This window comes from Micropterus dolomieu, linkage group LG17, assembly GCF_021292245.1.
Source record: "Micropterus dolomieu isolate WLL.071019.BEF.003 ecotype Adirondacks linkage group LG17, ASM2129224v1, whole genome shotgun sequence".
Lineage (NCBI taxonomy): Eukaryota > Metazoa > Chordata > Actinopteri > Centrarchiformes > Centrarchidae > Micropterus > Micropterus dolomieu.
In genome coordinates, this window is record NC_060166.1 from 18,803,261 (window position 1) to 18,815,105 (window position 11,845).

At 39.8% G+C, this 11,845-nt stretch overlaps 2 protein-coding genes across 4 annotated transcripts in view; one reads left to right on the plus strand and one right to left on the minus strand.

Moving 5' to 3' along the window:
- Positions 1-10,650, minus strand: part of hip1 (huntingtin interacting protein 1) — a 52,036-nt gene extending 41,386 nt beyond the window's left edge. The window contains exons 1-3 of one of the 3 annotated variants that reach the window (XM_046073349.1): positions 10,632-10,650; positions 10,404-10,514; positions 6,122-6,244 (exon numbers count right to left, since the gene is read on the minus strand). In XM_046073349.1, coding sequence (XP_045929305.1) covers positions 6,122-6,238 — 117 coding nt within the window. In that variant the 5' untranslated portion in view covers positions 6,239-6,244; positions 10,404-10,514; positions 10,632-10,650. The other 2 variants (XM_046073350.1, XM_046073351.1) reach the window with 2 other exon arrangements.
- bcl7bb (BAF chromatin remodeling complex subunit BCL7B b) lies at positions 9,247-11,738 on the plus strand. The gene is made up of 6 exons (XM_046073354.1): positions 9,247-9,406; positions 9,898-9,973; positions 10,073-10,157; positions 10,304-10,462; positions 10,796-10,899; positions 11,067-11,738. Exons 1-6 carry the CDS (start codon positions 9,294-9,296, stop codon positions 11,136-11,138), a joined length of 609 nt encoding a protein of 202 aa, XP_045929310.1. The 5' UTR covers positions 9,247-9,293; the 3' UTR covers positions 11,139-11,738.
- The last annotated feature ends 107 nt before the right edge of the window (positions 11,739-11,845 follow it).

Below are 11,845 nucleotides of genomic sequence, written 5' to 3' on the forward strand. Positions count from 1 at the left end.
GTGGGCCCTTCGTTGTGAGGGCAGGCTCACAGCGCATTTCTCACATACAGCAGTCCCACTCTGTCTCTGCTTGGCTTTTCACTCAGCCACCCAAACCCCATCCTATTTTTATACAACTTTACCAACCTCAAATAAAGGACATATTGGAGTTTGATTTCTTGTTTTAAACCAGGTGTTTAAAATATTAAAAATGCCCGTTGTTGCAAAATAAACAAGTAGGTGAAAATGAATGCTGATGCTGAAATCTAATAAAAAGGAAGGCTGTTAATTTTGTGCCGTCAATCAGTGTCCATTGTGCGTCATCTCCTCATTGCCATGTTTCCACTCCAATAAGCTTCTCAAAATCAAGTTAAGCATTAATGACACAGAGAATCTTCTTTCCTCAATGATTACAGATTTCTAGGCTGAGGGACAGATGACAAGAAACTAGAGAAGTTCCAACTAAGTTGCCCATTTATTGCTCATCAAACATCACAAACTTGTTCATGTAACGGTGACATCATATACTCTAAATGCCTCTTGTTGTTTAAAGGTTTTATTGTGCTTTACTTAAAAGCAATAGAAACATGTAAGTGTTTAAGTCTTGATCAAAATTGAGAAATCTGTGTACAAAAAAAATGAACACTCTTACTTAATTTTTTTCTATTAGGTAAAACTTTAAAAAGATAGTTGTAGTAGAGATTGTACCTACTGTGTATGCTCTCTAGTAGCCTTAAATCAGCCTTTGGGCAGTCTGCTGTGTTAAAGCAGGTCTGCAGAGAATGTTTAGGCCCAGACATCTATCAGAATATAGTGCAAAACAATTGAGGGTAAAATCCTGCTTGCATCCATTGTGCTTATTTTAGGCATCAATAAGCTTTCCTTTTCATTCTGACATGCTATATAGCTTAACAATAATCCATACGAGTTGGCATGACCAGTACTAGGGCTGGGCAATAATTCAATATTGTTTATCGACATTTAGTGGAATCATAACCTGATTATATGATGCTATCAGGTTGTGCAAATTAATGATTCTAAGCACTCAAACTACTCGAGTACTAATTTAGCTAAAGTTTTGTTTGACATAAATGAAGAGTTTTGTCTGATGTAATGTAGAACAGCAGGACATCAGTTTGATTTTTGTGTGATTCTTTTACTGATATCAGAAAATATGCATACTAATATACTATTTATTTCAACTACATGACCCAGCCTGAGTCAGTGCAGAATGTATTCTGTCACACAGCTGAGGCCTGTATTGTATTGGGATGATTATTTAAAATGAGAGCCACTCAAGGTGCTGCAGGCTAATTTGCATACCACACGCTTACAACAGTGATGTAGGTTTCAGGCTGACTTTTGACCTCTGCTGCATGTAAAACAAAAAGGAACACCTCATCTCTGTCACTCTCCCATTCCGCTTTACTGTGCCATAAAACACAGAAGCAAACTCCAAAATAATCTGTAAATCAAAGTCATTGTTAGTGCCACCAGGAACTCATCGGTGCACTTTGTTCCACTTACTGACCTGTCACTCATGTCCAGCTCTATTATTCTACAGACAGTCAGTGCAATGAGGCCATAAACCACTGCCTGCTGTTTCTGCTGCCTCATGGCTTTTAATGGTCTTGCTTTCTTGCTTGTCTGTGTGTGTGTACTGCATGTATGTGGATTTCCCTCCATAACTTCCCTGCATTTTGAATTGCAGGATGTAAAAGAAGCAAAGCAAGACTCAAGACAATGAGCGATGAAGGATAGAACAACAAGGCAAAAAGAGAGACAAAAGACAGGAGAAAGAGGCAGAGAGACAGGGTGATTAAAAAAATTCTTGTCTAAGTCCGTCCTGCTGAGCCCTGCTTGTGCCCGAGGGCCATGGCGCCGCTCCTCCCCTGAATTCCACAGCTTCCAGGGCACCAAACAGCACTAAACGAGGGTGTAGGCCAGGGGGATGAGTGGCGTCCAGTAGTGCATGTCCACACCTACAGTACACTAGTGTTTCACAACCAGGGGGTACTTACTGCAGTTGCCAGGAGGTTTGTGAGAAGATTGTGGATCTGGATATCAAGCCCATTGTAACACCTGTTTTTTAAAACACCCAACTGAGAGCGCGTCAAAACTAGTTAGCGGGCAAACACAGCACTTGAAACAGCTAAAAGTAATTAATAAACAGTAAAAATAGTTAGCTAACAATAATGGATTAACAGTCAAAATAGCTAATGGTAATGGATAAACAGCTGAAACAGTCAGCTAATTAATGTCTGGTGCACACAGGAGGATTTAAAAATCTTAACCAATATTAAAAATGTGGGATTCCACAGACATAACGGCAGAATCAACCTATTTTTAATATTTTAATCTTAAGAACCCACACACCAGACCATTCAGTCAAGATGCAGGACCACACATTTGGCATTATACTAAACGATTTCAGAGTGGCAGTTCTGGGGACTTGGGATCTCACAGAAAAGCTTGTAAAACAGCTGAAACTAAGGCTGGGGTTTGACTTTAGAAATAAGGCTTGTTTTAACACGACAGCCAGAATGCAGGCTACCTTTTTAAGCCTTTTGGACTATGCTGACGTTGTCTACATGCATGCTGCCTCTAGTACTCTCCACCTTTTAGATTCTGTGTACCATAGTGCGCTGCGCTTTTTAACTAACTCTGATTCCCGTACTCATCATTGCAAACTTTTTTAAACTGGCAGGCTGGCTGTCACTAAGTCTACGTAGACAACTTCATTTGCGTAGTTTTCTATATAAGGCCATGTTGGGTAAACTGCTGGCATATTTATGTATTCTCCTTAGGCAGAATTCCAGCAGTTTTCATCTCCGTTCCACCAGGTGGCTCTCTTACCAGGTTCTAAGGGTTTTTACTGAGCTGGGGAAAAAAGCCTTCTCTTACTTCGCTCCCTGATCTTGGAATAACTTCCAAAACTTGCTACATCTAAATGATCTAGTCCCATTAAATGAATTTAAGGCCATGTTAAAATGCCATGTACCTCAAAAATGTAACTGCCACATGTGACCTGTTCCTTTCCTTTATGTGTGATGCTTGTTTGTTTGTTTTGACTATGCTGTATTTCTATTTAAATTGTAACTGGTGTGCCATCTTGGCCAGGTCTCACTCGGAAAAGAGATTTCAATCTCAAGGGACTTCCTGATTAAATAAGTGTTAAATAAAAAAATGGATAAACAGTCGAAATAGTCAGCTAACAGTAGCGGTTAGTTGAGGATTAATAGTTGAAATAGTTAGTTAACAATAATGAATAAACAGTCAAAATGGTCAGCTAAAAATAAAAGATAAACAGTCGAAAAAGTCAGCTAACAGTAATGGATAAAGAATTTAAATAGTTAACTAAAATAAATGGTTGAAACGCCCAGCTTCTGCTACTTCAAGTAGTAGCAGAACAAATACCAACTTGACCAAACCAGCAATAATATTGACAGTTCACATAAACAGAAAAATTGGGAAACACTGCTGCACACATTCATACTAACAGCCAAAACACACAGCACTCAAAAACAGGAGTGACCTCTGTGTGGACATGTAAAGGAGAAGGAGAAGGCTGTCTAATTTTAAGGCCTTGATTATTTTGTGTGGTGTCACTCGAGCTCACGCTGCATGTCCCGGCTGAGGAACTGGTGCCCCAGAAGTTTTCCACAAGCACTAATTATGGTTCATATCGGCCCAGAGATTACTACCTACACCAGCTTTCAAATGAAAAACCTCTTCTGGCCTCTGACAGCTGGGAGACTGTGCTGCAATCTACGAGAGAGTTGGTATCTCTGGCATTTTGGAGCCTTAAAATAAAGATAATAAAAACATGTAAATGTTCAGTACTAACTTGTTTACTTGTTGGTTTTTCCTACTGCTATTGCTAACACAATAAAACATGTAATAATGTTCCGAGACAAAAACACAAAAGATTAAATCTCCCCCTAAACTCTAAATTAAAGAGTCAGCTGCTATTATGAGGCAAAACATGTCATTAAAAGCAAGCACTGTGTGCTATCTGGCCGCCCTGTTTCACTCTTTTTATAACCCAGTGTGGACACTATGACAGAGAGGATTTTGAACACACCCTGGTTGTTTACCCAACGAGAGAGAGAGAGAGAGAGAGAGAGAGAGAGAGATTCTCAGAATCACTGTTTTATACAACTATGGCATTAAAGTGAAGGTAGGTGACCCTGCTGTCTGCAGTGCACACTGTTTATATTCACATGTGACTGTAGAATATTGAAAGCAGGTTGCATACTATATGATCTACCTTTCACCCTTCATACTACTGACACACACACACACCTCAGTCTTCTGTTAGGCTTCATTGGGTTCTTAAATAGAAAATAACTGTCTGAGGAATTCATTGTACCCTGATATTGTAGAATGGTATGATAGGATACTTGTCCAATAACTTTTGCGAGTGGGCTTCTTTTATTTGCTTTCTTCTATCTATCTTTCTATCTGTCACAATAATATATAATAACATTATAGCTTATTATTTTTAAACATTAAGCTGGCTAAAAAGAGATGGCTGCAACACAAAAAAGACAGACAGGCAGACAGACAGCTATGCAGACAGACAGGAGGTGAAAGCCAGACACCCAGCAGATTTAGGCAGCTTTAGCACAACAGATCAGATAAGATTATCCCTCGCTGATCCCCTGTAAAGTAGACAGCAGATTCATTGATTCCTGCACCGTCTGCCACAGCTCTGGATCCCCAGTCAAGAATCAACCAAAAGGGGGTGGGGGGGAGGAAACACAAACATCAAGACTACTAACTAACAAATCCTAACTAGTGAAAACAGTCTAAACTAGGAAGTAGGAAAATACCATTAGTATCAAGAACAAAACAACTGAATGTGTCATGCTGCAGGGCTGGACATGCTGGGGCACAGATAACTAACAACAAATCAAACTTGTGCTTGTTTCATCTTGCATGAATATTTTCACTGCTCATTTAAATGGTGTCAGATAATTGAGAGCTTTAATGCATAAAGCTGTCAAAGGGCAAAACCCCTACTCCATTCAGACACATCTGCACATGCAATGACAAGGCATGGGAAGAACCTATGAGCATACTTCATGTTGTGATGCTGAAGACTCTTTTGCATTGACACACTTCCAGAGGATGTGAACCCAGGAGCCTGCCACTGACCTAGTGACCAGGCTTGGCTTGGGACACATAAAGCCACGCATGTCTCTTTCCCAGCCTTTTAATCCATGTTGCTACTGTCTTATATGGGAGAGGCCTGTGTGTGTGTCAAATTGTACGCGACCATCCAGACGCGGAATTGCCAAATACCTGCTGTGTGCACATTTAGCCTGTGTTGACTGTACTGTCCAGTTTAGCAGCCGCTGTAAGTGAGAGAAGCATGTTGCAGGCAGCACTACCATGGCAGTTTGGCTGCCTTGATTCATCTGACCTACTTTCTCCCCCCTTCCCCTCCTCTGTGCATGGTTTGGGGAGAGGGGAGGGGAGACCACCAGGCAGGAAGCAGCAGGCTCGACAGCATAGCAGCAGCCTACATACATAGGCTCACTGGGAGAGCAGCTTCAAACAAAGTCAGATGTTGCTCTTGAGGCTACACAGCATTTAATATCAGAAGCCATAACACACACACAAAAAACATCCAGTCATTATCATCAGTGATCCTGAAGGCCTACAGAATGACATATCTCCACACAGAGCTTCAACTTGCCTCCCTCTTGCCTGGTCCAACCTACAGATAGGCTAAACAGCACTGTTATCTGAATTCAAAAGGCCATTGACCTACATTGCAACAGCTCTTTTGTTGTACAGTGGATTCATTGGCATATCTCTGCTGCTCACCGACAGACATCAGGGAAAGTAGCACTGGAATAAACCACAAGCTGCATCAAGGACAGGCTGTGTAACTCAAGTATCAAAACTGGAGGAATTACTTAAATATATCGAAAATAAAAATGCTAAAATGTGGTTCCTGTGTGTTATTTTTTAAGGACCCTGAGCTCACTTCAGACAAAATCTCACAATGCATAGTTTAAAGTAGTAAGCTGACAGCAAACAAATCCTGGCATTATCCTCCCACCTCAGCACTTTCATTCATCCCACTCTTTCAGGAAAATAATGTTGTATTTATGTACCCACTGCTCCATACCTGCCCTCTCTCAAAGTTTTCCTTCTCCAGCTCCAGACTGTTGGCCCCTCCAGTCCGTCGGATCACTTTGGGGATAGCGTTGGGTACTTGCTGCATGGAGCTCTTCACTCGATCCATTGTCGTCTGTTTTTCACAGCAGCGAAAGAAAATAAGAAAAAAAAAACTTTCAGCCGATAAAAAAGGCTAGTCTGTAAAAAAAAAAAAAAAAAAAAAGCTGCACTAACTATGGCGGGCAGCGGTCCATGCTGTGCTGGACTAGACTCGTCGCCCCGTTCAAGGGATCATTTGGCCTTTCTATCCACCACCCGTCAATGACAGGAGACGTCTGAACGGCACCAGAGTAAATTGAGACACGGTTATAGACGGCACTTCCGCTTTCACTTTTCAAAATAAAGCCCCTATCATTTAATAGCTATACTGCCTGAAAATACAGCTGTTTGCTTAAATAGATTAAACTCTGTAAGCTGTAAAACCTTTAACGGAAGCTGTTTACAACTCGGTCCAATGATTAGCCTACATGTTCAACAATATAAATCACAGGCCTACTTCTAGTTTCATAATTACTTGTTACGCTACTAATCAACTCATATGCATAATATTATTTAAAATGAGCAACATGATGCATGGTGTATTTTCTCTAAAATATTGCAGGAAATATACTTTTTCTTAATGAGGACAAGACGACATTAAAAGAAACCAGAAGTGATGTGTACAATATATTAATAGGCTATCTGTCTTAATAACACTCAGTTTTGACCTCTGTTCTTACTCACAGTGTCCTCAGAGAAACATGTACAAGCTTCTGCTGTTGGTATGGGGGGTACCCTTCAGCTGCATGCTGATAAGCCTGGCTGGATATTTTCTCTGGCAACTATCACTGACTCCTTCCTGTGTTGTCAGACAATGGCTGCAGCTCCAACAGGGTACGCCCACAACATCAGTTATGTGTTGTGATTTTAATTTTATAGCCTTGTATAAATAACTAAACTACAACAGCAGTCTTTATCAAACAGATATGAAATATAGGTCTTGACAATATTATCGCCACAGTACCACAGTATTCAGTCTCACATGTTGCGCATGATGCTACAAAACTACTTTAAGAATGTTTTTGTATATCAGTGATTCCCTACCAGAGGTACTTGTACCCCAAGGGGTACTTCTGGGTGTTGGATGAATGGTGAAGCTCAGCTAATTTGAATTTTTTTTTATTGTGATATGATAATACTGTATATAGCCACATATTTGTCAACACACAAGTAAGATTACAAATATGTGTCATGCTGATCTTTGTAGCTATTGTCACAATAACTTACCAACAATGGGGTTCTGCACAAGACATGCTTCCGCTTTTGACCAACTTAAATCAACTGTAAATTGATTATGACTGCAGAAAGACTAGTTGGAAAAAACAAAAATTTAAAAAATTAAAAAAATTAAAAAAACTAAAAATACAATTGAATAATACCATAAAGCCATCTCATGATAAAGGGATATTTACAACCACCGGATAGGGCTGTGAGGTACGTTGGACAAAAAAGGTTGGGAACCACTGCTGTATATAATATATATTGCAGAATTGAAGAAGACAATGATTTATCATAGGCAGCGACATTTAATGGTAAAAATCCCAATCACTGCCCTTTTGCTCTGACAATCTCATAGTAATATGATGTAGAGAAGGTTTAAATCTATTTAATTTAATATATTTTAATTCTATTTGAGGAACATGATGAATGATGACACCCGAGCCAAGGCTGATATATGTGGCAGATAAAGACAAAAGGAAGTTTGAATAAACTGTAATGTCTTATGCGCAACATCACTTTTTGCCAATAAGCCCAGAATTCAGACAGTACAGTAGGCTAATTCATGCCATAAGCTCTGCAGGAAATGAAGAAATTATATCCCTTGTGGTGTCCTGATCAGTGACAACACCACTTGTGCAAATGACAATAGACTGGCACTAAACATTGTCAGTAGAGTGTGTCAGCACTGTCTGATCAGCGAAACTGTACAGTGTGTCAACAAGTATTGATTGCTAAGTGAGAGAGCTTATCATGCTTCTTCTTTGTTCCCTTTATGTCACTACACAGTATTTTTCACAAGGGTTTTCCCTAGGGGGGGCTTCATCTCCAATCAGTTTTGGGAGTTTTTAGTGGGTAGTAGGTTAAAGAGAGCTGACCCTGCTTTCGTATTCCCGGGAGGCTATAGGCTAAGGAATGATAATTTCCAGTCAGTGATCATTCCCATAATTACCAAAGTATAATAGAATCGACCCTTGCTCTGTCTTACCCACATGAGAGGCCAATTTGCTGTGCACAGCTCAAGGCTATCATCTGCTGGTCAAACATGGGAACCGCAAGTCAAAACTAGTCTACATTCTTCTAAGCTTTTGTCTAAAATAAACACAGTAGCAAGGGCAAATCCAGTTATTCACATTAACAAAACTAAACAAAAATAGATTGTTTAGCAAAGGAAACAGGAGGACCAGCTGGACGTGCACAAAGTATAAATCACAATCAAACAAATAAATAGACGATGGAAGAAGTAGGCGTATACTCAGATCTTGAAAGTACCTATACCAAACTAAAAATACTACTAAACTACCAAACAGTATATAAAGTAGTTAAAGCTCCAACTTGAGCACCTACAACAGTTAAATGCTTAGTAGCAGTTAAATGTATTGATGCATCAGTATTAACAATCTCATAATGTGATATATGATCACATGTCTGTCACAAAGGCCAGAATGAGTACTTTTACTTAGCAGGTTGGGAACCGCAGGTTTTATCTTTAGTAGTGCACTATAAATTTATGTACAATCTTAATCTGGGGAGTAACTAGAACTCATATCATATAAATGTAGTCTAGTAAAATGTGGGGTAGAAGTATAGACTGTAGAAGTATAAAGTAGCATAAAATGGAAATACTCAAGTAAAGTACAAGTACTTAAAGTGCTAGTCTCAATCACTGTAAATACAGACGTCCATCAGATAAATAAATATATAATGAAAAAAGCCTATCATTACAGTACTTACATTATGAGCATACTGAGAAGGATGAGGCAAAAAAGGAAGGGGGGGGGGGACTGAGACGATGAAATCTCGCGAGATTACCACTGTAACGGATGACTGGGGCTTGGTCTTGAAGTTTTCAGATGCATCTGTAGATGAATCATAACAGCATCAAGATGTCTGGACGATCAGGCCGCGCTGAGACCCGAAGTCGGGCTAAAGATGACATTAAAAAGGTCCTGGCAGCCATCGAGAAAGTGCGCAAATGGTATGTAGGCTGTGTGGGGGACAATATGGAGGGAAATGTATTAGTAGACTGTAGCCTGATATCTGCTGCGTCGCTCAACAAACTTCAGTCGGAAAAGTTAGATGATTGACGGAGCTGCCGTCCAATCAATGCCCCGGATTGACGGGTGAGGCGGGGCTAGCTGAGTTTTTTCCGCCGAGAGCTGTCAATATGGCTACAGCCTCACATGCAGCGCGCTGCAATTTACACGACTGCCCTGTTGTCACATTACACTGAAATAAATCAACGCCGATTCTCATGATTTCTACACGCGTAAACGATGGCTATCAGTGAGCGTAATAGGATATTTTATTTGCTGCCATCTCTGCTGTGGACAGATAAGACACGAGCATGTATGTTGTCTGTCTTGTTGCAGATTAACGCTATTAAAGCCGATGGTGTAACGTTAGTGCTGTTGACTAGACTTACACAAACCCCCTTACCACAATTAGTAAAACTAATTTCATCACCAGGGAGAAGAAATGGGTGACAGTTGGAGACACGTCCTTACGCATATTCAAGTGGGTGCCAGTAACAGAAACAAAGCAGGTGGGGGGCATCTGACATGTCAAAAAATTCACTAAGGATTTACTGTAATGAATCCAGCTAATAAGTAGTCTAATTTGTCAATCCCCTCTTTGTTATCAGATATATCGCACCAAATCCACAGGTGGAGAGGTTAGAGGACTGAAAGATGTCCTGGAAAACAGTAACTCTTTGCTGGATTTCACTGGTGAGTTTTGTGGCTGTTTTTAATAAAATACTGGAGCCTTTGCATGCTTGATGGTATGTGGATGTAATAAAAACCAACAAAAAAAAGTTGCAAGAGATGAAGCTGTGGCCTGATGCTCAGTACAACACCTGTGCTCTCCGCCTCAGATGAAAACAGCAACCAGAGCTTTCTGTCGGACGTTTACCAACCTAAAATGGATAACAGCAGCAGCACCTCAAGCTCGCAGCAGGTCAGCCCTCCACATACCTCCAGCCTCCGAACTGAAGACTCGCAACCACCAATGCTGGGCCAGGAGAGTGTGGATGGTTTGTGGATGGCTCTCTGAAGCGTATTTTCACTCAATGTTACACATTATTCCTGTAGTTTGAAAACATGTACACACAATATATACTGTATTCGTGAATATAATGGTATCCTAAAACTAAACAACAAGGAACCATGGCTCTGTCATTCGACCGAACAATAAAAACCGACCTGTGTCCTGAGGTGTTTACCCTCAACTGTCTGTATTCAATGGTAACTATTATAAATAATGACAAATGGGTTTACATATCTCTATGACAACACTTAATTGTGTCTCTGTGTTCCGTCATTGTCAAAGCAGCATTAATGAGGTAATTCCACTCATGTGAATGCAGAGCCAGTTCATTCAGGACAGGAGGGGGCTGACGAGCCTCCTACTCTCATCAAGGAGGACCTTCTTTCATCAGGAACTGTCAGACGGAGCACCCCAGATACACGGGTACGCTTTCTGAAAATGGCTTCAAGGAAGACCAACTGATTTTCCTTGATTAAAAAGGATTGTTATTCATATCTCTGGGGTCTGTTGATATTAATTTAAAGTATAATTGTTTCTACTTGTGTAAGCATTTAAGTAATCTATTTCATGTGTTCCTTTTAATTTAACAGGAGGAATTGGATGAATCAGGAGCGCCACCTTTAAAGAAGATTTGCACAGGAGAAAATGCTGTTCTGAGATAGCTTATTTATAATACTTTTGTTAAAATGCACACGATTCCTGTTCTCAGTTCAATTAGCTAAGCTTTCAAAATTATTCTACAGTTATCTTCACATTTATGCAAATATTGCATTTTAGCAAATGACAAAAAAAAGGATTTACTGCAAAATCTTTGTTTACTTCTAAAGATATTTAAAGTCTTGCTGTTTTAAGTGATTTCTGAAATGAATGGAAAGGCTATTCCAAACTTTGTGTGGCAAGTCACAACGTGCAGGGTGTATTCTAATTCACATGCTGTAAATGTCTGTTTTCTGGCAACTGACGGTTTCTGATTTGCTCTTTATGCAGTTGAACTTTACTTTTGCATGTTTCCATATTCTATTAGTTTATTTTTGAGGTTTACAGGCCATTTTGAAAATGTGTTAAATGTGTAACTTTATGCAGATTGATGTTTAGATGTGCCATTTTGTTTTAAATAGGATGCTCTTTCTGGACCAGATCTTCTGTTGGCTTATCACATGCAAGAATAAAATGCTTTTTGATATTTAGAATATAATTTGCCCATGTTTATAACTAAATACGTTGTAAACCATAATAAATGCTACTTTTTATTTCCATTTTAATTCACTGGTACAGCAAGATTGGTGTTTATTCACAATAACTCATGGCAATCACACTACTGTATAATGAAGGCAGGCCCTATTGTTTAATCAGACCTGTTCAAAATGGA

Excerpts from the sequence above, each read along its gene's own strand:
- bcl7bb (XM_046073354.1), top strand. The coding sequence starts at position 9,294 with ATGAATCATAACAGCATCAAGATGTCTGGACGATCAGGCCGCGCTGAG. Across the intron at positions 9,974-10,072 it reads CAGTAACAGAAACAAAGCAG|ATATATCGCACCAAATCCAC; the intron begins GTGGGGGGCATC and ends CTTTGTTATCAG. Across the intron at positions 10,158-10,303 it reads CTCTTTGCTGGATTTCACTG|ATGAAAACAGCAACCAGAGC; the intron begins GTGAGTTTTGTG and ends TCTCCGCCTCAG.